The sequence below is a fragment of the Dendrobates tinctorius genome, unplaced genomic scaffold, assembly GCF_039654945.1.
Source record: "Dendrobates tinctorius isolate UK_male_01 unplaced genomic scaffold, ASM3965494v1 ptg000177l, whole genome shotgun sequence".
In the NCBI taxonomy this organism is placed as follows: Eukaryota; Metazoa; Chordata; class Amphibia; order Anura; family Dendrobatidae; genus Dendrobates; species Dendrobates tinctorius.
Window position 1 is genome coordinate 17,486,231 of NW_027361844.1, and position 25,555 is coordinate 17,511,785.

At 43.4% G+C, this 25,555-nt stretch overlaps 1 protein-coding gene across 1 annotated transcript in view; it reads right to left on the reverse strand.

The window, feature by feature from the left end:
• Positions 1–25,555, reverse strand: part of LOC141054283 (voltage-gated delayed rectifier potassium channel KCNH8-like) — an 883,800-nt gene that overhangs the window by 134,913 nt on the left and 723,332 nt on the right. The window contains exons 5-7 of the mRNA XM_073551561.1: positions 19,376–19,622; positions 4,911–5,068; positions 4,041–4,233 (exon numbers count right to left, since the gene is read on the reverse strand). Coding sequence (XP_073407662.1) covers positions 4,041–4,233; positions 4,911–5,068; positions 19,376–19,622 — 598 coding nt within the window. The remainder of the gene's footprint in view (positions 1–4,040; positions 4,234–4,910; positions 5,069–19,375; positions 19,623–25,555) is intronic.

Here is a 25,555-nt window from a genome sequence, read left to right on the forward strand (position 1 = left end):
CCGCGTTTCTAGCATCCAAGCGCCCTTAGTCCATATCCTATGAATCTTTAATAAAACATAACTAATTTTTACAAATTGTGGATAGATGTGCCGCTCATTTCCCTATCCTTGAATCTTCTACTGTCAGCTTTAGTATAATGGTAATATGACATCTTAAAGGGGTTCTCTGGTCCAAATTGATATGACTGCAGATTTCTGAATCCCCCAGTGCACGCACTGTGCGATGCGAGGATTCACCGGTTTCTGACCCAGGAACAAGCAAGGCTGCGCCGACTGGTCTGCGGCTGCCTTGCTCTGCACAAGTGTATAGAGCGATGCTGCGCCCACTGGCTGGAAGTATGTGTAAGGAGGAAGACCGGGCTGTGGGTACCTGTACTGAGCCAAGTCCGGAACTGTCGAGGCTTCGTCCCATATTGCCCAGGGGAATAGAGGACCAGACAGGTCCCATGACTCGGAAATAGGGGGCCCGGGTAAACTGGAAACCAAGGGAAAAGCGCGCGAAGTGTGGCAGAAGTTCCAACCGTAAGACAGAAAACAGCCGGGTGAGCAGCGTGCTCCGCGTCCCAAGCATCGGCACTACGACAGGCTGCAATCCATAGCTCACGGTACCACTAGCAGGTGTCATGATCCATGCTGGATCAGGACTGATAAAAAGCACAGGTAACCTTTTTTTTTTCCTAAGCTGTGCTTAAGTTTGGTTTTTGCCCCCGGTGGCAATTAGGATTATTGCACTGTGGTGTCGTTTATTCTAAGTGTGCCCCCGGTGGTGGTGAGCATCATTGCACTCTAGTTTCTTTAGTTAAGTGCACATGATTATAATGCAGGTGTGATTGCTGGCTCTGCTATAAAAGAGTCACAGGTGTTGCAATCAATGTTGGTGATAGTGTTCATTTCAACCATCCTTGGTGGAGGAAGGAGCTGGAGAGCGTTCCTTGCAGCTCTGTCTTAGCCCTGGTGTGGAAGGAATCATAGGGGATTTCCTTGTAGCTCTGACAGAGCTTGGTGGCAGCGATTCAGGAGGAGAGCTGCATTCTGGTGGTGGACTCTGTTGCCAGGAGCAAGTGCAACAGAGTAAAGCTAAGTTGTGTGTCCCCCTTTGTGTTTTTCCTTAGTGTGTATTAGTACAGCGGTGGGGCCAGTGCCTGCGCCACCCAGCTCCCTAGCAAGGGATAGGTGTAGGGTGTGCTAGGGTGACAGGTTCCTGATCGGCGCCCGGTGCAGAACTGGCATAGGGAATGTTAGGAGCGTTAGGGACACTGACTCAGGGCAGTGCAGGAGGTCTCCACGTCCCCTGTCCCTATCGCAGGGCCCACTGTTGTAACTGTTTCCCTTCCCTTGTCTTGTCGTTTTAGTACCGGCCTGCGAGCCGTGTCACACAGGACCGTATCACGTGCCGCGTCCTGTTGTTCTAGTTACCGGCCTGCTTGTCGCGTCACACAGGACGGGTCCACGTGACAGCAGGACAGTAAGAGTAAAGAGTGCCGTGTGCCCAGTGACTGTGAGTACCGTGCATGTATGGAAAAGCGAGGGCCGGGTAAAGGACAGTAGCTTGCGGCCCTCACTGCCATCTGTTACACATCAGCCCACGTTTAACCCCAGGATTGCGGGGGGCCCTGTTTGCTTTGGCCGCACAGGCTCATGGAGTAAGGGCTCAACGGGTAAAACCGTAGACCGCCTGTCGCCGCCAGAAGATGGATCATTGCTTGAGGGACCCCATCTGTGGACATCTCCCTGGCCACTGCCAGTGCTACAACCCTAATGGGATCATCTGAGGTGGAGGAACATAAATGACTCGATAAGTTTAATAATTGGACTTTTATTATTCTGCACTTGCTTTTCACCATTTAACCCTCTATCTCCCTATGAGGAGTTTTTCTGCCCTGTTAATTAAATTGTTAAATTTGTTAACCTTTACTCTGCCTCCTTTTCGTCACTGCATCCTGTAACCTGCGTACATATGTATAACACATACATACTCTCTGGTTCCTGCTTAGAAACTGGTGAATCCCCACATCGTACAGTGTGTGCACTGGGGGGATTCATAAGTCTGCAGTCACAGAAAGTGTCTGCAGACTTATTGATTTGGACTGGACAACCCATTTAACCATAATATATAACCTTAAAGCAGTTCCTGGATTTAAGGAGGACCAGCTTTTTTGATTTGTCCGTCCTAATAAATACCTACATTACCCTAAGTAAACCTCCTTCCTCCCGGCATCTGCCACTTCTTATTTGATTAGCTGCAACAATGATGAGGCTCCAGACCTGCTAATCAGACAAGGAGCCAGGAATTCTGTCAAGTAGAAGTTGAATCTTGGGGCCACAGATTATTGATTTGGCCGATGGACCTGGTCCTACACATCAATTCGCACCAACTCTAATAATGGCCCAAAATACTTTTATTCCTCATGTGCACACATGACGGTCTATTCTCAGAAGTCATTGGAAATAATAGAAATGGTTTTAATAATATCTAGCTCTAGATAAATGGACAATCGTTCCAGGTATACAGAATTATGCTTATCTCTGTGGTAACATCATGTTCCTGGAAGCAACAAAAACATATGGGTTGTCTACCAGTTCAAACAGAAATTTCCATGAAGACATGATTATCATTAGGAACATGCAACTTCATCTAAATCCCAACAATACATTAAGCAGTGCCAGTGTCCCTTCCACCGCGTCTAACATCTCGACCGTGCAGGACGTACAGCATCCAGAAGTGACAATATGGCAAATGGAATGGTGGCCTTTGCTTAGCTTCTGATGCGCCCTCCCTGGGACCTTCAGAGAAAACAGCCTCCTCTTTTTTCATCTGTTTGAAGCTGATTTTGGCGTAATTGCCCACGCTGTGCAGCTGTGTGAGCGGCAGTGATAGCTGTTCTGTTATTAGGGAGTAGGATTATCTTAGCCATTAAAATACATCTTCGGCCTTTTTTCCCAGCCCTTTTTAATTTGTGACTTTGTTCTGCTTTCAAGTTATTGCAGAGCTGGCCCATAAAACTCACACTGTTATTGACTTCACACTGGGCAGCGGGATCTTGGAGAATGTTTTATTCAGATGTCATGCATCAGTGCCACAGATGGGGTTTAGGACTTTATTTTTTTAAAAAAAATTGCATAAAAATGTTAGCACTGTAACATATATAGGAAGGAATAAAGTGAAATTATTGGTTGCTTTTAGAGCAGCATGATCCAGTAATTTACAGAATTACGGTAATTCGCTTACCTTTGCTAATGTCACTTCTTCACTGAATGAGCACAGACCGTTTGTCTTATTACTGTGGGAATTAGACTCTCTTTGACTGTATTGTTTGTGCTTATAAATTGATGGCTATATTGCAATGTGTCGAGAATATGGAAAAAGAATCCAGTCTTTTAGCCCCCGATAACTGTCACTTAATGCTGCTTACTCTCATAGATAATCGCCTCAAAAAGTCAATTGATCTACTATGAACAAAGTGCACAAGAAAACTTGTATAAACTTCTGAAGGAATGCATTACTGTATCAAATTGTTTATATTACATTTTGGATTCTTTTTTAAATCTTGAAACATGGCGAGAAGCGAAGATGACCTAGTGGACACGAGTTTCCATTTTAGACATTTTCGTGATAAATAGCTTTTAAAGTCCTCATAATGGCTTGCATAGCAGTTAGGGCTCATTCACACCACCGTATTATCAGTCCAAGTGCGATCCGACAAAACATCTTATTGTACTCGGATCAATATTAGTCTAGTGGACTGTGCACATGTCCGATTTTTTCCTCGGACAATGAAGAACATGAAGACATTTTTTCTCCATCTTCTGATTTCAGAGAATCGGATGCCACAATGCTAACACTCAGATCAACTCTGATCAGTGTTATTTGCATAATCGACCCGATTCTCTCAGATAAGAGAATCCATGGCCATCTGACCACAGACAAGACTTTAGTAAGATATCTCATTTATGTCATTGAATACGTGACATTGACAATCATTGACTTCCGTTCCTAGTTATCTAGAGTCTATTGTCCGTGCTTATTTAGTGCCACTTACCAATCTCATTAACTTCAATTTCCTTCTGCCCAATAAAGTACCAAACACAGCCCATCCAATGGGCAAGCAATGCAAACATGGACATAAGAAGGGTTAATACAACTGCGCTGTACTGGGAGTAGCGATCCAACTTTTGCAGCAAGCGAAGAAGTCGGAGTAGACGCACCGTCTTCAGGAGATGGACTCCAAAATACTGAGAATCAAAAACAAGAGAACCCATGTGAAACATGTGGCAACAAACTAAGAAATATAAACTCTATAACTATACAAATGAGCTATGCACAACCTATATATATTATATTCATATGGCAAATATTTCAGATCAGTCACAGAGCATCTCAAAAGAATTTATTGTATAATTGTTGGTGGAAGAAAATTGGACATTTGGTTGTTGGGGAGTGAAATATGAAATATTCAAACTGTATTGTGAAAGGAAGGTAAGAAATGTCTAGTGGGTGGTTAGCACTGCAGCCTTGCAACGCTGGAGTCCTGGGTTCAAATCCCACCAAGGACAACATCTGCAAGGAGTTTGTATGTTCTCCCCGTGTTTGCGTGGGTTTCCTCCGGGTTCTCCGGTTTCCTCCCACATTCCAAAGACATACTGACAGGGAATTTAGATTGTGAGCCCTATCGGGGATAGTGATGATAATGTGTGCAAACTGTAAAGCGCTGCGGAATATGTTAGCGCTATATAAAAATAAAGATTATTATTATAGTGACGTAATAATCGGATTGTGGGTCAACATTCTTCTGTCTTATTTTAGGAGCTACCTCCTTCTGTTAGAAATGAGTGACCCAGACAATTATGAGATATAAAAACTTTTTAAATGTAGTTAAGAAAAGTTAGCAAAGAAGAATATTTTCACTTACCACATTAACGCTAAATGCATAGAGCAGGTCAAAGGGAAGGGCAGCAATGAGGTCCACAAAGAACCATGTGGTTGCATAGTGCACACAAATAGAGCGGGGATCGTACACAACCTGGCCAGACTTGCTGACATATGTGGTTCGGAAATTTAAAAGAATATCTGTAAATAAATCAAGAAAATATGTGATTCAATCTCTTTCTGTTAAATTTCTAATTGCCTAATTTCACATCACTTTTAATGCAGTGCCTATGCTAATAGAGACTAGTCCTTCTCTCGCTTTGACACAATTACTTCTTACATGTATTCCTAACAGGGATGAATATAGCCCTGTCCAAGCTATAAAACTGTCCATACACTTAGACATCTAGATTTTTTTAATGGGGAGCGGGAACATGTCAGACACCTCTATCAGAAGTTTATTTCCCATGTGAACAAGAATGGTAAAATCCACCAGTGTGATCCCCTTTCCCACAGCATCTCTCATCGAGGGAGAGATGGGACACCACTACCAAAAGCTTCTACATTCCAGTCCGGTGAAATCGAAGGGTTTAGCCTATGTGTCTATCGAGCTGTTCATGTGTCTCTTTTTTTGTGTCCACAAAAAATCACGGAAGTCTGTTTTTGATTCGAGTCAGGGATCACAGTTATTCAAACAAGTCTGTAAAAATCACGGACATGGATGGCAATCTGTGTGATGACAGTAAGGGATAGGAGAAGCTTTGTAGTTTTTTTCATCAGTGAAAAATTACTGATGAAACAAACTGGTAAAAACAGACACATGGACCAAACAATAACGAAAATCCAATCCAAAACACTGATGAACAACGGTACCTCTTTTCATCTATAGGAAAAGTCATAAACGTCTATATGAGCCCTTATAATTTCAGACCGGGAAAGGATTAACCAATTTATTTCCTCCTATCTAGTATGTTAATCTATCGGTAATAGTCACCCCAAAAATCAGTGTTATCATCTGTCCTCTTATGTCTCAAGGAGACATTTAAAGGGAATCAGCAGGTTTTGCTATGTAGTCTGACAGCAGCATTAGATAGGGACAGAGATGCAGATTACAGCAATGTATCACTTAGTTTACTGTGGGTGCAGCAGTTGTGATGGAATCACAGTTTTCTCTGCTGCAGATCTAGCAGAGCTCTGAATGCTGAGCCCTATATAACCCCGCCCACACCACAGATTGGCTGCTTCCTGTGTTATGTTCAATGTGCTAATCAGTGCTGGGGGTGGGGCTGGACTGGGAGGCACAGGGAAGCTTGTCCTTTAGTCATCATCTCCTGCTGATAAACCTCTGGTTTTATTGAACTAGCCAAACACAGCCTAGCAAAAACCTGCCAATAGATTCCCTTTAAGACCTCACGGGCAACAAAGAAAAGATGCCCAATCTACCTATGTATCCCTGCAATATATCAAATGTATTTTTACAAAGAAAGATTCAGATACTATGGTACTACAAGTACATGCCAGTAAATCCACCATGAACCCCTCAGTTTTTCTCTACATCCATATGCTAATGTTTTTATTCATGTGCCATTGTATGTGCGACACTTTTTCTGAACCCAAAGTCAGTTTCTTCCTCCCACTGATTTCTAAAAATGCAATTCGCCCTAGTAAATAATTAACAAGATGTCTGTACATGAAGCATGGTCCCTACCATTAGCTCGGCTGTGAATAATAATAGGAAAATCTGCAATACATTTGCCTCCCCAGGACATTGGTTCCACAGATTGCTTAAATATTTAGATACGGCATCTTTTGTGAATGAACGTCTACCCGCTCCTCACCCAGCGCTTATGCTGACAAGCTAAAAGGACAGCTCAACGGGGTTCCAGAAAGTCCACAGAACAGAGACTTAATAAATGATAACACTGTTTGTTTTTACAAAATAGAGTGAAATGAGCAGGCCAGCATCTCTAGCTTTCATTAGGAAGAATGCCCAGGAATGGATAAACATCCACGCAAGCTGTTGGATGTGATATATTCAGACAGTTGTTGGAAGAATCTGCAAAGCCTGTTCATGTGTTTTCAAGGACGGCCAAAAGCTGAGCTTCCAGGATCAGCGCAGGAAAGCTTTACATTCTGCACCATTATTCTACATAGAGGAACGAAAGACATATTGGCAGCAAGGCGTCACTTAGATCGCACAGCGAACTGTCAGACGAGATTTAGATCATGTACACAAGTAGAATGGATTTGTAATTTGGCAGTGATAAAAGTCTACGCTGATCTACTCGATTTATTAAGCCTTCCATTTTATGTTGTGTTTTTATGTTAACTTCCATCTGATCCAACAAAATAGCAGTTGTGTCATTTTTACAATGAACTCCCTATTATGGTGGCATTCCTGTCTATCAGCACTGATTCAGGCCAGAATATTTCCATAACTAGCAGACGGAACTTTACACCATATGGCGCCACACTGAGAGGCTACGGCTCTATAGTATAGAGCTGCAGGGATGCCATGTGCCTTACTACAGGCTCTGTGCATATGGATCAGCCTATGAATTTATATGTTAATTATGAATTCTATGGATATATTAGGGAAAAAAAATATAAAAATTATATACGGTATATATTTTTCCATACAGAATTGTCTTTTTTTGCCTATTTTTCATAAAATCCACATACAAATCAGTTTTATATATTTTTTTATATTTTTTTTGTTTTAGAATATACAAATTCATATATATGTATATATATACTGCTCAAAAAAAATAAAGGGAACACTTAAACAACACAATGTACTAGGATGTGCTCCCTTTATTTTTTTGAGCAGTATATATAAATATATATATATATATACACAGTTCCTTGCGAAAGTATTCGGCCCCCTGGAACTTTTCAACCTTTTCCCACATATCATGCTTCAAACATAAAGATACCAAATGTAAATTTTTGGTGAAGAATCAACAACAAGTGGGACACAATTGTGAACTTGAATGAAATTTATTTTTTTTTTAAATTTTTGTGGAAATTCAAAACTGAAAAGTGGGGCGTGCAATATTATTCGGCCCCTTTAACTTAATACTTTGCTGCGCCACCTTTTGCTGTGATTACAGCTGCAAGTCGCTTGGGGTATGTCGCTATCAGTTTTGTACATCAAGAGACTGAAATTCTTGCCCATTCTTCCTTGGCAAACAGCTCGAGCTCAGTGAGGTTTGATGGAGATCGTTTGTGAACAGCAGTTTTCAGCTCTTTCCACAGATTCTCGATTGGATTCAGGTCTGGACTTTGACTTAGCCATTCTTACACCTGGATAAGTTTATTTGTGAACCATTCCATTGTAGATTTTGCTTTATGTTTGGGATCATTGTGTTGTTGGAAGACAAATCTCTGTCCCAGTCTCAGGTCTTTTGCCGACTCCAACAGGTTTTCTTCAAGAATGGTCCTGCATTTGGCTCCATCCATCTTCCCATCAATTTTAATCATCTTCCCTGTCCCTGCTGAAGAAAAGCAGGCCCAAACCATGATGCTGCCACCACCATGTTTGACAGTGGGGATGGTGTGTTCAAGGTGAGGAGCTGTGTTGCCTTTACGCCAAACATATCGTTTGGAATTGTTGCCAAAAAGTTCGATTTTGGTTTCATCTGACCAGAGCACTTTCTTCCACATGTTTGGTGTGTCTCTCAGGTGGCTTGTTGCAAACTTTAAACAACACTTTTTATGGATATCTTTGAGAAATGGCTTTCTTCTTGCCACTCTTTCATAAAGGCCAGATTTGTGCAGTGTACATCTAATTGTTGTCCTATGGACAGACTGTCCCACCTCAGCTGTAGATCTCTGCAGTTCATCCAGAGTGATCATGGGCTTCTTGGCTGCATCTCTGATCAGTCTTTTCCTTGTTTGAGATGAAAGTTTAGAGGGACGAACGTGTCTTGGTAGATTTGCAGTGGTATGATACTCCTTCCATTTCAATATGATCACTTGCACAGTGCTCCTTGGGATGTTTAAAGTTTTGGAAATCATTTTGTATCCAAATCCAGTTTTAAACTTCTCCACAACAGTATCACGGACTTGCCTGTTGTGTTCCTTGGTCTTCATGATGCTCTCTGTGCATCAAACTGAACCCTGAGACTATCACAAAGCAGGTGCAAATATTTAAACGGAGACTTGATTACACACAGGTGGATTATATTTATCATCATTTGTCATTTAGGACAACATTGGATCATTCAGAGATCCACAATGAACTTCTGGAGTGAGTTTGCTGCACTGAAAGTAAAGGAGCTGAATAATATTGCATGCCCCACTTTTCAGTTTTAGAATTTCAACAAAAAATTAAATAACCAATAAATTTTGTTCAACTTCACAATTGTATTCCACTTGTTGATTCTTCACCAAAAATTTACATTTGGCATCTTTATGTTTGAAGCATGATATGTGGGAAAAGGTTGAAAATTTCTAAGGGGCAAGGCACTGTGTATATATATATATATATATATATATATATATATATATATATATACACACATACTCTATGCACTCTCTGTCCAGAAAAGCGCAATGCTGGGAACAACTAAGATCCTGCGCAGAACTCTCAAACTGCCAGGCCTCTGGTAGAGGACAGCTCTGGCAAAAATTAAGAGACCACTGCAAAATTTTCAGTTTGTCTGATTTTTACTCTTTATAGGTAGATTTTTGTGTAAAATGTAAATTGCTCTTTATGCTATAAACTACTGACAACATGTAGTTTATATATAAAAAGAGAAAAAAGTGAAAAAGCAGCACAAAAAACAATCAACGGGTGCAGGCATTCCATATATGTACCAAACGTCACAAATATTTCTTCAAAGATGAAAGCAGCACACCATAGTAAAGTCTAGAGTTGAGCGAAACGGGTCAAAAAAATTCAAAAGTCGCCGACTTTTGGCAAAGTCGGGTTTCATGAAACGAAACCCGACCCTAGGATAAGGTCGGCCACGAGGTCGGCGACTTACGCGCCAAAGTCGCGTTTCAAAAGTTTGTTTTGCGCTCTTTTTCAGCCAATCAGGATCCACGGACACTGTGGGCAACGTGATGACATAGGCACGGGTCACCACCATCTTTCAGAAGGGCATGCAAGTGATTGGCTTGCTTTGGTGGGCGTCACAGAGGGTATAAAAGGGCGTGCACGCCGACCGCCATCTTACTTCTGCCGATCTTAGTATAGGGAGAGGTTGCTGCTGATTCTGTAGGGAGAGCGTTAGGCAGGGAAGAAGACAAAAAAACTGCTTCTGCTGCTAGCGATTTGGCCTGCACAACACACAAGTCACTGTGTGTGCAGTGCAAGGGGAGGCTATATAGTGGTGTATCAGTGGTGTTGGTTGTTGGGCTGCCTTTTAAGGCTTCCTGACATGCTGGCATTGCTGTTTACCCACTGCTCCGCAAACTGCTTTTTTAAAAGCAATCCAATCTCCCTTATCCTCTAGTCACTTTTGTCACAGCTGTGCCATCGAGCCTGTCACATAGCGCTCAGATATCAGTGGGCCTCACACAATCCACAAGTGTCCAGTGTCCAAAAGTGTGCGCAGAGATTCAAAATCTCCATTATCCTCTCGTCACTTTTGTCACAGGCAGCTGTGCCATCGAGCCTGTCACATAGCGCTCAGATATCAGTGGGCCTCACACAATCCACAAGTGTCCAGTGTCCAAAAGTGTGCGCAGAGATTCAAAATCTCCATTATCCTCTCGTCACTTTTGTCACAGACAGCTGTGCCATCGAGCCTGTCACATAGCGCTCAGATATCAGTGGGCCTCACACAATCCACAAGTGTCCAGTGTCCAAAAGTGTGCGCAGAGATTCAAAATCTCCCTTATCCTCTCGTCACTTTGGTCACAGCTGTGCCATCGAGCCTGTCACATAGCGCTCAGATATCAGTGGGCCTCACACAATCCAAAAGTGTCCACTGTCCACAAGTGTGTGCAGAAATTCTAAATCTCCCCTGTCCTATAGACACCTTGTACCTTGTTTTACATTACTATATAGTTTGTTGGATTTTGTCTACATTTCTACCAAAAATGAGGAAGGCTGGTGGAAGAGGCCGTGGAATTGGGCGGGGGTTGGCAGCTGGTAATGATGGTGTTGGTGGTGGATCTGATGGTAGTGGCAAGAGCAAAATAGGACCGAATGCAGGAGGTGCTGACCCTGCGTCATCGTCTGGCTACATAAGGCCTCGAACGCTTAGTTTTCTAGGAGTTGGCAAACCGCTTTTAAAGCCAGAGCATCAGGAAAAAGCTTTGTCTTACATTGCTGACTCAGCCTCCAGCTCTATCGCCTCCTCTTCTTCAGTTGTAAAAAGTAAAAGCACTGAGTCGTCATTGGAGGCTCATGTTCATGAACCACACCTTTCCTTGTGTCCTTCACCCCAACCAAGATTGAAGGATGACGCAGGCCATACTACTGATTACTCCATGGAGCTGTTTTCACATACCATGCCTGGATTATCAAGTGAAATGGTGAATTACCCAGGCCAAGATGAATCTGACATGGAGTGCACTGATGCACAGCCGCTGATGGATGATTCTGCTGGTACATTCACTCAGAGCACTACATTGTCCTCGCAGTGTACAGAGCCAGATTCTGACCCTGATGAGACTCAGGTGCCCCTTCCCGCACACTATACCACCATACACGGTGACACAGAGGAAGGTGCACATGACATAGAAGAGGAGGTGATGGATGACCCAGTTGTTGACCCAGATTGGCATCCATTGGGGGAAGAGGGTGCTGCTTCCAATAGCTCAGATGAGGAGCATCCACAGCAGACATCGACATCGCAACAGCTGTTATCTGGCAGGCCCGGAGCACTCCAAAGACAGGTTCCAAACATCAAAAGAGTTGCTGGACAGCTTGTCCAGAGGGTCAAAAGATCACAGCGTGCTAGGCCGCAAAATGTCTGCCAAAGTAGGAAGAGTGCAGTGTGGCACTTTTTTGAACAAAATCCTCATGATCAGGCCAAGGTTATCTGTAAGAAGTGCGCAAAGACCTTTAGCCGAGGGAAAAATCTGAAAAATTTGAATACCAGTTGCATGCTTAGACATTTAACCAGCATGCACTTGCAAGCGTGGACACAACACCAAACCTCAAGTGCCACATGTGCAACTGATCACAACGAAGGTAGTCAGCAACGCTACATTGTTTCCCCCACTGTAAGCCCACCGGTTAGCACAGCAGCAAATGTTGAAGTGTCGTTGCAAGACCACAGCAGTCAGGGAATCCCACTGTTATATCAATGAAAGACTGATTCTAGGCCATCAGAAAGAACACCAACTCCATCACCATCATCAACCCTCTCTCAGTCCGCCCTGTCCACCGCTACTTCCACCATATGCAGCTCTCAAGTCCAGCTCACCCTCCCAGACACTATGAGTAGGTCAAGAAAGTACTCAGTCTCTCATCCGCGTACACTGGGTTTGAACGCCCACATTGCCAAACTAATCTCGTTTGAGATGATGCCCTTTCGGTTGGTGGAAAGCACAGCTTTCCGCGAACTCATGGCCTATGCAGTACCACGCTATGACCTACCCAGTCGCCACTTCTTCTCTCGCAAAGCCATCCCAGCCCTCCACCATCATGTGAAAGACCGCATTGTCCATGCACTCAAGCAGTAAGTGAGCGGAAAGGTGCACCTCACAACTGATGCATGGTCCAGTCGGCATGGCCAGGGCCGTTACGTGTCCATCACTGCGCACTGGGTTAATGTGGTGGATGCAGGGTCCACAGGGGACAGCGGTGGTGGGACAGTGCTGCCTAGCCCACGGTATAGGAAACAGTTGGCTGTAGGCGTTCGACCCTCCTCCTCCTCCACCTCCTCCAGAAGCGAAAGCTCGTCCACAGAGCGCAGTCGTATGAGCACTCCATCTGCAGCTGCCACTGTTGCACACGTTGTGTCCCCCTATCGAGCAGCTAGTGGAAAGCGTCAGCAGGCTGTGTTGCAGATGATGTGTTTGGGCGACAGACACACCGCCGAGGTGCTGGCCGAGTACTTGAAGCGACAAACTGAGTCATGGCTGGGCAGTGTACATCTTGAGGCAGGCAAGGTAGTTAGTGATAACGGCCGTAATTTTGTGGCAGCCATAGCCCTTTCAAAACTCAGCCACATACCTTGCTTGGCTCACACCTTGAACCTGGTGGTGCAGTGCTTCCTCAAAAATTATCCGGAGTTAACAGCCCTGCTCCAGAAGGTGCGAAGACTGTGCGCGCACATCCGCCGGTCGCCTGTACACTCCGTTCGTATGCAGAAGCTGCAGCGATTGCGCCACCTTCCCAACCACCGCCTCATTATCGACATTGCAACAAGGTGGAACTCCACCCTGCACATGGTGGAGCGGCTGTGCGAGCAGAGGCAGGCCATAATGCATTTGTGGGAGGATACACGGCCAGGCACTTTGAGAGCAGACATGGAGTTGACAGGCGTGCAGTGGTCGAAGCTGAAAGACCTTTGTAAAGTCCTTCAGTGTTTTGAGGAATGCACACGGCTGGTAAGCGCAGACGACGCCATCCTAAGCATGAGCATCCCACTTATGCGTCTGCTCATGCAAACTTTGACGCACCTTAAGGAGCAGGCGTCTGCAGCCAATGTTGATGAGGAGGAAGAGGAGGAGGGAATCCTTGATGACATTCAGCCATTGTCTGCTCAGGGACCTCTCCTGGACGAGGTGGAGGAAGAAGAGGAGGAGGAGGAGGATGATGGGGATGATTACTTTGGGGAGGAGGATGCATCTCGTGGGGCAAGTGAAAATGTTGGCGTGGCAAGGTCTGGTACAGGGTTTGTGCGTGACTGGAGGGATGTGGATTTGCCAGAAAGTGCTCCTCCACCCAGCACTCGCAGTGCATCATTGACACCGGGAACATTGGCCCACATGTCAGATTATGCCTTGCGGATCCTAAAAAGGGACCCCCGCATTGCCAAAATGATGAATGATGACGACTACTGGTTGGCCAGCATCCTGGATCCACGCTATAAAGGCAAATTACAAAACATCATGCCACAGGAGAACCTTGACCTAATATTGGCTAATAAACAAGCAACTCTGGTAAATCGGTTGCTTGAGGCATTCCCAGCACACAGCAGCGGTGATGGTTCTCACACGAGCCGTACGGGCCGGGGGCAGCTTGGCAGAGGTGTTCGTGGTGCACACAGCAGAAGTGGCGTTGGAGACAGGGGTTTCATGACAATGTTGTGGACTGATTTTTCAAATACCGCTCACACAACTGGTAATACTGCATCGATGGAAAGTGACAGGAGACAGCAGTTGTCAACTATGGTTACAAACTACTTTTCCTCCCATATCGATGTTCTCCCACACAGGTCATTCCCCTTTGACTATTGGGCCGCTAAACTGGACACCTGGCCTGAATTGGCCCAATATGCCTTACAGGAGCTCGCTTGCCCAGCTGCAAGTGTGCTATCGGAAAGAGTCTTCAGTGCAGCTGGATCAATCCTGACAGAAAAAAGGACCCGTCTGTCAACCCAAAATGTGGATGATCTAACCTTCATTAAAATGAACCACGCATGGGTTTCCAAGGATTTTGTCCCACCTTCCCCTGATGACATATAGGGTGACAGAAAAATGGCTTGCTTTGGTCCACCTCTTCCTGGTACTTCACTTATTTCGCCTTTTGCATCAGCTGAATGTCCAACATCAACATATGCCACTTTCTAAAACTCCCTAACTGTGCTGCCTCCCCCCCCATGGCCGGGGTCAACACCTAGCGCACGACACCGTGCGAGTGCCGTTGCCCTGGACAGGTGGGTAGGCCGACTCTTGGGCGCGGGCACTGGCACAGGGTCCCTCATAGTGCAATCAAGTGTCTCTGACGGTGGTGGTGCACACCCGCCGTCAGACACACCGCTGTACTATGAGGGGCCCAGTGCCAGTACCGACGCCCACGAGTGGGCCCCCCTTGCTTGGGCAGGGCCCCAGCATTTGCAATCTTTACCTCTCCCTGCTCCTCCGCTGTGTAATCTGGGCCGTCAAATCCATACTGGGCCTAACACTGTCTGAGCCTGCCTCCTGGGACATATATTTTGAATGTGTACGCTATCCATACATGTTATCCAGGGATACGGTACCCTTTCTAACCTTTGTGCAATCACGTGCAATCCATACTGGGCCTAACACCGTCTGAGCCTGCCTCATGCTGTATAGACATATATTTTGAATGTGTATGCTATCCATACATGTTATCCAGGGATACAGTACCCTTTCTAACCTTTGTGCAATCACGTGCAATCCATACTGGGCCTAACACCGTCTGAGCCTGCCTCATGCTGTATAGACATATATTTTGAATGTGTACGCTATCCATACATGTTATCCAGGGATACGGTACCCTTTCTAACCTTTGTGCAATCACGTGCAATCCATACTGGGCCTAACACCGTCTGAGCCTGCCTCATGCTGTATAGACATATATTTTGAATGTGTACGCTATCCATACATGTTATCCAGGGATACGGTACCCTTTCTAACCTTTGTGCAATCACGTGCAATCCATACTGGGCCTAACACCGTCTGAGCCTGCCTCATGCTGTATAGACATATATTTTGAATGTGTACGCTATCCATACATGTTATCCAGGGATACGGTACCCTTTCTAACCTTTGTGCAATCACGTGCAATCCATACTGGGCCTAACACCGTCTGAGCCTGCCTCCTGAGACATATATTTTGAATGTGTACGCTATCCATACATGTTATCCAGGGATACGGTACCCTTTCTAACCTTTGTGCAATCACGTGCAATCCATACTGGGCCTAACACCGTCTGAGCCTGCCTCATGCTGTATAGACATATATTTTGAATGTGTACGCTATCCATACATGTTATCCAGGGATACGGTACCCTTTCTAACCTTTGTGCAATCACGTGCAATCCATACTGGGCCTAACACTGTCTGAGCCTGCCTCCTGAGACATATATTTTGAATGTGTACGCTATCCATACATGTTATCCAGGGATACGGTACCCTTTCTAACCTTTGTGCAATCACGTGCAATCCATACTGGGCCTAACACCGTCTGAGCCTGCCTCATGCTGTATAGACATATATTTTGAATGTGTACGCTATCCATACATGTTATCCAGGGATACGGTACCCTTTCTAACCTTTGTGCAATCACGTGCAATCCATACTGGGCCTAACACCGTCTGAGCCTGCCTCCTGAGACATATATTTTGAATGTGTACGCTATCCATACATGTTATCCAGGGATACGGTACCCTTTCTAACCTTTGTGCAATCACGTGCAATCCATACTGGGCCTAACACCGTCTGAGTCTGCCTCCTGAGACACATATTTTGAATGTGTACGCTATCCATACATGTTATCCAGGGATACGGTACCCTTTCTAACCTTTGTGCAATCACGTGCAATCCATACTGGGCCTAACACCGTCTGAGCCTGCCTCATGCTGTATAGACATATATTTTGAATGTGTACGCTATCCATACATGTTATCCAGGGATACGGTACCCTTTCTAACCTTTGTGCAATCACGTGCAATCCATACTGGGCATAACACCGTCTGAGCCTGCCTCATGCTGTATAGACATATATTTTGAATGTGTACGCTATCCATACATGTTATCCAGGGATACGGTACCCTTTCTAACCTTTGTGCAATCACGTGCAATCCATACTGGGCCTAACACCGTCTGAGCCTGCCTCCTGAGACATATATTTTGAATGTGTACGCTATCCATACATGTTATCCAGGGATACGGTACCCTTTCTAACCTTTGTGCAATCACGTGCAATCCATACTGGGCGTGAGAACGGCTGGCGAGCTGTTAAGCAAGCTACAGCACCTGTCCAGACAAGTACAGGGATTCCCTAGCGAGGAGACTTATTTGATTGTTTTCAGTGTTGGGACAGCAATTTTTGGGGAGCACTATACTCTGGAGAATGATAGATGGGGCCCACCAGACACTGGAACATTCCAAAGGTGGACATCAGACACTGGAGCAGCATTTACAGGGCCCATTATACACTAGAGCATTAGAAATGGGGCCCATTATGTTTGGAGCATTATTTGGGCCCATAAGACAGTGGAGCTTCATCCATGGGGACCAACATATACTGTAGCATTATGTGGAGCTCATCATATACTGTTTCAAACATTATATGGGACCAATGATTCTGTATGGAGAAATAGATGGGCCTCGTCATGAGATGTAAAAAGTGAGGTATTTTTCATTGTACTATACCGCTATTTATCTGCCGTATCGGAGCATGATGAGTTGTGTTATGTGTTAAAGGGGCGCTCTTTCGCCCAGGGCACATGAAAACCTGCAGCCAGCCCTCCCCCCCCACAACTTTAGCCAAATAACCCCCATTTTTCAGTGCGTAACTTGTATTATGAAGTTAATTAAGGTTGACAAGCTTAAGTAAGAAGAATTGATGCTTTTGGCATTCAAATGGGCACTGTAGGTGTGTTTCCTGTCCTCCTCTCACTGCCGACTTTTATTCCCCATTGACTTACATTGGGTTTCGTGTTTCGGGACGACCCCGACTTTTCCCTATAATCGGACGATCTTGCTCGACCCGACTTTTGGAAAAGTCGGGTTTCACGAAACGAAACGCGACCCTAAAAAACCAAAAGTCGCTCAACTCTAGTAAAGTCAATTCAAGTGCAGTTTAATTGCCCATCTAGCAATTAAACTGCACTTGAACTGACTTTACTATGGTGTGCTGCTTTCATCTTTGAAGATATATATACACTCACTGGCCACTTTATTAGGTACACCATGCTAGTAAGGGGTTGGACCCCCTTTTGCCTTCAGAACTGCCTCAATTCTTCGTGGCAGAGATTCAACAAGGTGCTGGAAGCATTCCTCAGAGATTTTGGACCATATTGACATGATGGCATCACACAGTTGGCGCAGATTTGTCGGCTGCACATCCCTGATGCGAATCTCCCGTTCCACCACATCCCAAAGATGCTCTATTGGATTGAGATCTGGTGACTGAGGAGGCCATTTGAGTACAGTAAACTCATTGTCATGTTCAAGAAACCAATCTGAGATGATTCGAGCTTTATGACATGGCGCATTATCCTGCTGAAAGTAGCCATCAGATGTTGGGTACATTGTGGTCATAAAGGGATGGACATGGTCAGCAACAATACTCAGGTAGGCTGTGGCGTTGCAACGATGCTCAATTGGTACCAAGGGGCCCAAAGAGTGCCCAGAAAAAATTCCCCACACCATGACACCACCACCACCAGCCTGAACCGTTGATACAAGGCAGGATGGATCCATGCTTTCATGTTGTTTACGCCAAATTCTGACCCTACCATCCGAATGTCGCAGCAGTAATCGAGACTCATCAGACCAGGCAACGTTTTTCCAATCTTCTACTGTCCAATTTCGATGAGCTTGTGCAAATTGTAGCCTCAGTTTCCTGTTCTTAGCTGAGAGGAGTGGTACCCAGTGTGGTCTTCTGCTGCTGTAGCCCATCTGCCTCAAAGTTCGACGCACTGTGCGTTCAGAGATGCTCTTCTGCCTACCTTGGTTGTAACGGGTGGCAATTTGAGTCACTGTTGCCTTTCTATCAGCTCGAACCAGTCTGCCCATTCTCCTCTGACCTCTGGCATCAACATGGCATTTCCGGTCACAGAACTGCCGCTCACTGGATTTTTTTTCTTTTTCGGACCATTCTCTGTAAACCCTAGAGATGGTTGTGCGTGAAAATCCCAGTAGATCAGCAGTTTCTGAAATTCTCAGACCAGCCCTTCTGGCACCAACAATCATGCCACGTTCAAAGGCACTCAAATCACCTTTCTTCCCCATACTGATGCTCGGTTTGAACTGCAGGAGATTGTCTTGACCATGTCTACATGCCTAAATGCACTGAGTTGCCGCCATGTGATTGGCTGATTAGAAATTAAGTCTTAACACACAGTTGGACAGGTGTACCTAATAAAGTGGCCAGTGAGTGTATATATATATATATTTACAGTATATTTATATATTTATATATATATATTATATGTATATCTATATAGTACAAAAGAGATGGAGGCAGCACTCCTTCTTAGAAAAAACATAGTTGTTTATTAGCCCATGGAAACTGAAAAAAAAATAAAGTTATAGAAAAATGAGAAATTCTAAAGGGTTTTGTCAGTTTTATATTAAAACGCATATTTGTTATATAATGAATATTTCCATTCATTAATAGTAAGTTGAGATTTTGAAAATTGTTTTGATACAGAAAACAGGTTTGTTTTACATTTAACCAGGCAACTCTAAGTGTTTCAGTGTCCCAACATTTTCAAGATCTCTGTTAGTTGAAAATTAATGGAAACTTTTTTTTTTACATTTAGATACTGAAATTCCATTATTTTCTAGGCCTGCTTACATAACAATGTATAAATGCAAAAATGTAGTTTAGAACATGACAATGGTTTTCCAACAATATAAATTTTCAATGAAAGAAAATTAGAACTAGTACGGTAAGTATCATACCAAGCATGAAAAGGATCTCAACGAAGATGTCGCTAACACTCGGTGGGCTACGTGATGAAATGCTGTCATCTCGAGTGATGGCGAAGCACACATTGTAAGGAACCGTCACAGCAACATAGAAAGTAGCCAAAAGGATGAGCCAGTCCCAGCCTGCCTTAAAAGTGCCATAGTGCAGTAGAATGAAGCGTGACTTCTGAATTGCAGCAACCTTGTATTCAGGAATGGTGGGCTTCTCGCCAAAAACATTCTATGGATGAGAAAACAGAACAAGTCATATCCTTGAAACTTCTTAGAGAAATAAAGAAAAAAGACTTAAAGGTGACTGGGCTGAAAATGGATTACCATATATCTCAAATCCATTTTCTGAAACCCAGCAAAATCACCGTCAGACATGAACTATGAGACACAAATGGGAATAAGTTCAGAGACCGCCATATCCAACCTAGAAAATGAGTCTGTAGAATCACCGTCTAGCATCTAAATGAAACAATGTTCATTTTTGAGACCCATAGACAAATTCTTGGAGCAGGTTATTGTCTGGAAACCTCTGAAAAATGACAACAACAATGAACATAAGTCCCCGACGTCACAGGGATTGTTTCTGTTGTGTATGAGAATAATATTATAAAATGCCGACACGAATAGTCAGAAAGAAGTGAATAGTTCATACACTCTGTGGAAGTAAATTGTACAGTGGGTACGGAAAGTATTCTGACCCCTTTAAATTTTTCACTCTATGTTTCATTGCAGCCAATTGGTAAATTCAAAAAAGTTAATTTTTTTCTCATTAATATACACTCTGCACCCCATCTTGACTGAAAAACACCAGAAATGTAGACATTTTTGCAAATTACTTAAAAAAGAAAAACTGGTCATAAGTATTCAGACCCTTTGCTCAGAAACTCATATTTAAGTCACATGCTGTCCATTTCCTTGTGATCCTCCTTGAGATGGTTCTACTCCTTCATTGAAGCCCTGCTGTGTTTAATTAAACTGATAGGACTTGATTTCCAAAGGCACACACCTGTCTATATAAGACCTCACAGCTCACAGTGCAAGTCAGGCCAAATGAGAATCATGAGGTCAAAAGAACTGGCCAAGGAGCTCAGAGACAGAATTGTGGCAAGGAACAGATCTGGCCAAGGTTACAAAAGAATTTCTGCAGTTTTGGATCACCGGAAGTCTTCCTAGACCTGGTTGTCCAGCCAAAATGAGCAATCGTGGAAGAAGAGCCTTGGTGAGAGAGGTAAAGAAGAACCCCAAGATCACTGAGGCTGAGCTCCACAGATGCAGTAGGGAGAGAAAGTTCCACAAAGTCAACTATCACTCATAGAACTTTTTGGTAATAATTCTAAGCAGTATGTGTGGAGAAAACCAGGCACTGCTCATCATCTACCCAACACAATCCCAACAGTGAAACATGGTGGTGGCAGCATCATGCTATGAGGGTGATTTTCAGCTGCAGGGACAGGACGACTGTTTGCAATTGAAGGAAACATGAATGCGGCCAAGTACAGAAATATCCTGGATGAAAACCTCTTCCAGAGTGTTCTGGACCTCAGACTTGGCTGAAGGTTCACCTTCTAACAAGAAAATGACCCTAAGCACACAGCTAAAATAACAAAGGAGTGGCTTCAGAACAACTCTGTGACCATTCTTGACTAGCCCAGCCAGCGCCCTGACCTAAACCCAATTGATCATCTCTGGAGAGACCTGAAAATGGCTGTCTACCAACGTTCACCATCCAACCTGACGGAACTGCAGAGGATCTGCAAGGAAGCATGGCAGAAGATCCCCAAATCCAGGTGTTAAAAACTTGTTGCATCATTCCCAAGAAGACTCATGGCTGTACTAGCTCAAAAGAGTGCTTCTACTCAATACTGAGCAATGGGTCTGAATACTTATGACCATGTGATATTTCAGTTTTCTTTTTTAATAAATTTGCAAAATTTCTACATTTGTTTTTTTTCAGTCAAGATGGGGTGCAGAGTGTACATTAATGAGAAAAAATGAACTTTCTTGAATTTACCAAATGGCTGCAATGAAACAAAGAGTGAAAAATTTTAAGGGGTCTGAATACTTTCCGTACCCACTGTAAATGTCTACATAATAAGAAGGATAATAAACACTGTAGAAGTAAATTAGAAAAGACACAGTCTAGTACATAATCAGCAGCAGACACTATAAAAAAGAAAGAGCCTCCATATATCACACACTGGAGTACTGCATTCATGTAGTAAGAAATACCACACTTTAATAACATAACGTACAGTTAATAAAATGTAATAAAGATTTTTTTGATAATTTTGGCTAGCCTCTTTTACCATTTTTTGCTTTGATTGTCTTACCTGTACATTATGTTAATAACAGCTGTATCTTTTAATACATGAATTCAGTGCTCCAGTGTGTGTGATATATGTATGTTGGAGCGTATTCTGTACTATCCTTTACTATTAGAGGGATCAGGAGGTTTTTCTGACAACACACTCCTAACCAGGATAATATATTTATGCATTGTCAATATCATTTTCACATTTCATAGTTTATTACGTAATAACAGTAGCAACTGGGTTTTTTCATAATAATGTTGAATATAAATCTGCTTACACTGGAGAAGACAACCATCTTGTGGACTATGTAATCTCTGTCCATTAAGACAATACTGACGATCCCTTTACAACCAATGACATATATATACGTCATCGGTCATGTCCCTGCCTTTGATGGGGGCTCACACGAATAAATATCAGACATGTGTGCAGCCCCATAGAATATCATGGGTACAATTACTATCTGTAAAAATCACGGATAGTGGTTGGTCGTGTGCATGGGTCCTAATAATACTTGTTGTTTATACAGAGACAACATAATGTGCACACTTCGGAGGATATGAACGAAATCAGACATTACAGAATAACAAACTTATCAACAATTAACCCAATGAGGGACCTGTTTGCAAAAGCTTACAATCTAGAAGGAACCTTCTGAAGTTTCATAGTACGTAAAGATACTTGCTTTGTGTTCTTGTCAGTGGATCACATGACTCTTGCTAGCTAGGGTTTGGCGGATTCATCCATCTTGGGGCTTAATGTAGCAATACAACCGAGACAGAAATCTTACAGAAAATTCGATAAAGTACTTTTTAAGTGACACCTATTACTACACCAAACTGTACATATAGATTGCTATCAGGAGAGTATGACATACTCCACAGACCAATCATACCCATAACTAGGACTTGTTATAAGGCTATGCCAACTTGCAGTTTTTCAAAGGAGACATTGAATCAATATTGCTTCATTTTACAAGTCTCTAAACAACGTCAAACAATAATAACTAGTTCAGCATCCACAAAGTTTACCCTGTGCTTCCCCTGGTGAGATTAGAAACGCCCTCTTGCCGTGTATGGGGTTAAGCCGGTGTACACACTTGATAATTAAGCCCAGCGTGTTGTATGCTTCTTACCAGCATGAAATGATTCTACGTGGAAGAACAATTTGCAGAGTCTCATCCGTTCCTGGTTCTTTCCTCGTGTCTCCACATGACACTAGTGTACTTACCTTAGTGTGTTCCATTGAATATTTATTATATATTTACCTGCTGAAATATGCACTATTTTCATTCTATTTAACCCCCATTTATAAAGCACCAACCTGTTCTGTGGTTTAATTTAGTAAATTATGTCTCATAAGAAAAACATGTTACCGTGTCAATTGTAATTTATCATTTACACTAATTTATCATAAGTATAAAAAAGCTTTAGCTTTGGGTTTCCCATCAGATGCCGCGTCTTAGTGTAGAAACACGTTCAAGGGTGGGATTGGTAAGGGTATGGAGGAAAATTATGTGTTTATGCAAAAGTTAGCAAGTACGCTATAAATAAGATCTGATATTTCAATGTTCTTCTTTCTTTAGTTCACATTTACTGAGTGCTTAAAAAAAATCTCTAGGTACCTAAGCACATTCCTTTAGAACAGTTTTTTCAAACAATGATTGCGTAAAATCGCAAATGTACTTAAACCTTCCAAAGAAGCTTGGTAAAATGACCAAAAGATCCAAACTGGAGTATATCTCCATGCAAGAATAAGAAACAAAATGTCATGTCCACCTTTAAGGTTCATACTCACCTGCAAGGAAAACGAACGAGTACAATCCGATAAAAAATCAGATTGCACTCTGACCAATGATGATCTTTGAGTCCCTGCTCATCTGCGATTTTGTTCTCAGCAGAAATCGGACGGAGAAAAAAATTGCAGCATGCTGCGATTGTCCTCATATCTTGCACGAGACTCGCCAATGCATGTCAACATGTGCGAAAAAAATTGCACGGCACTTGATTTTTACACACCCATGTCCTTGATAACGCGACATTAGTACAGTGCTCATGTAGCTTACTGTACATCTATTTTATTACTGACTAAATTATTTTTCTGAAACAATTGGGTGGGATCCCCTGAAATTGTATTAACCAGCAGAGGGAAAGCAGAAAGCTGGAAGCAGATGTTTATAGCCTGGGAAGGGGGTAATACCCATGGAGCTTCCCAGCCTAATAATATCAGCTGACATCAATAATTACATAGGGTCCACGTATAATTAATAACCACCAAAGGCTAGGCAGACAGCTGTGGACTAATATTAATAGCCTAGGAAGGGGCCATGGATATTGTCCCCGTTTCAAATTAAAAAAATCAGCTCTTAGTCCCACTCTTCCCACTTGCCCTGGTGTGGTAGCACGTGGAGTGATAGAATTGGGGTTGATGTCACCTTTTATTGTCATGTGACATCAAGCTCAGGGGTTAGTAATGGGGAGGCGTCTATAATGTGCCCCCATTACTAACCCCATAGTCAAATTGAGAAAAAAATAAAACCACAATAAAGTCCTTTATTTGAACAAATGACACAGACACCTTTATTGACTCTTAATTAACCAAAAACACTTAAACTCACCTTATGCCCAATCCACTGAAGCCAATGTTCCCTGTAAAAGACTTAAAATAAACAGTTTCTCACCTGTCCGCCGAGAACTTAACAACCTAATTGTTCCGCACGGTGCAACTATACAGTCTGCCATCCTGCAGAGACACTGAGTTGCGTGTGCTTGCTCAGCTCAGTGCCTCGCAGTGACGTGTTAAGGTTGAGCGGAGTTCATATCCAATGAACTCGTTTCACCCCACTGATGTCACCACTCGTCGTGCTCTGAGAAAGGGAATCGGATGTTAGGACATTCGGATGCTAGGTGCTAAAAATCGCATTGTACTAACATGAAAATCGAATGACCCTTGCACGGCTCTTGCCCACTTTTCTGGACTGATATTAAACCTTTATTTTTGAGGATGATGGGTATGAGCCCTTACTCCAAAAGACTTTGAGTGGAAAATATGGGTTCATAGAGTGTGGAAATTGGTTCAGGCCTTTCCCAAAAGTCAAAACAAAACCTCTGAGCCATTGTTATAGAATTATGGGACAAGAGTGATGGATAGAAAAGCTTCAATTGACTCACAACTTTGAACTTTAGTCATGTATATAGTATGTCAGTACATTACTCTCTGTTTGTGTGACACCCCAGAGTCCGGTTGTCACAGTGACATTGCCTCCCTCTAATGGGTAAAGTCAAGCTTGGAGGCAGAAAAGGGACCCCCATGCCAGGAAGCATAGATTAAATCACAATTTCCTGCTGCAGGTCAGAAAAGGGAGATGCCTTATAAATTCTGGCCAGCAGATGGGGTTGGTGAGTCAGCTAGAAATCAGCTGAGGGGGTTGTCATGGAAACGAAACAGCTGTGAGCTGTGAGGAAAAATGACAGTTAAACGTGAGGACTTGAGGTAAAAGGATCTTTCTGGAAGATCCTGTCAGTTCAAGACAGGGAGCTGATCTGACAAGAGGAAAAGGACACGAGCAGAGACTGAGAGACTCTAGGGAAGCTAAAATACTGCATATAGCAGACCCCTGAGTTAAGCGATAATAAAGAGAAAAGGGACATCAGAGTCCTAGGTTGACAGGAACTGTACATCCTGATAGCCGAGTCTGAAAGTACAGGGGATTGTAAATTCCTGTGCACATTAATCACCTGAGGGCACGGCAACGGATAAGGAGCCCGGGGCCGATGGTGAAGAGAACGGTACCCGTGGAATAGGTTCACGCTGACAGCCATACAGGTTAGTGAAACCATCACGAATAGAG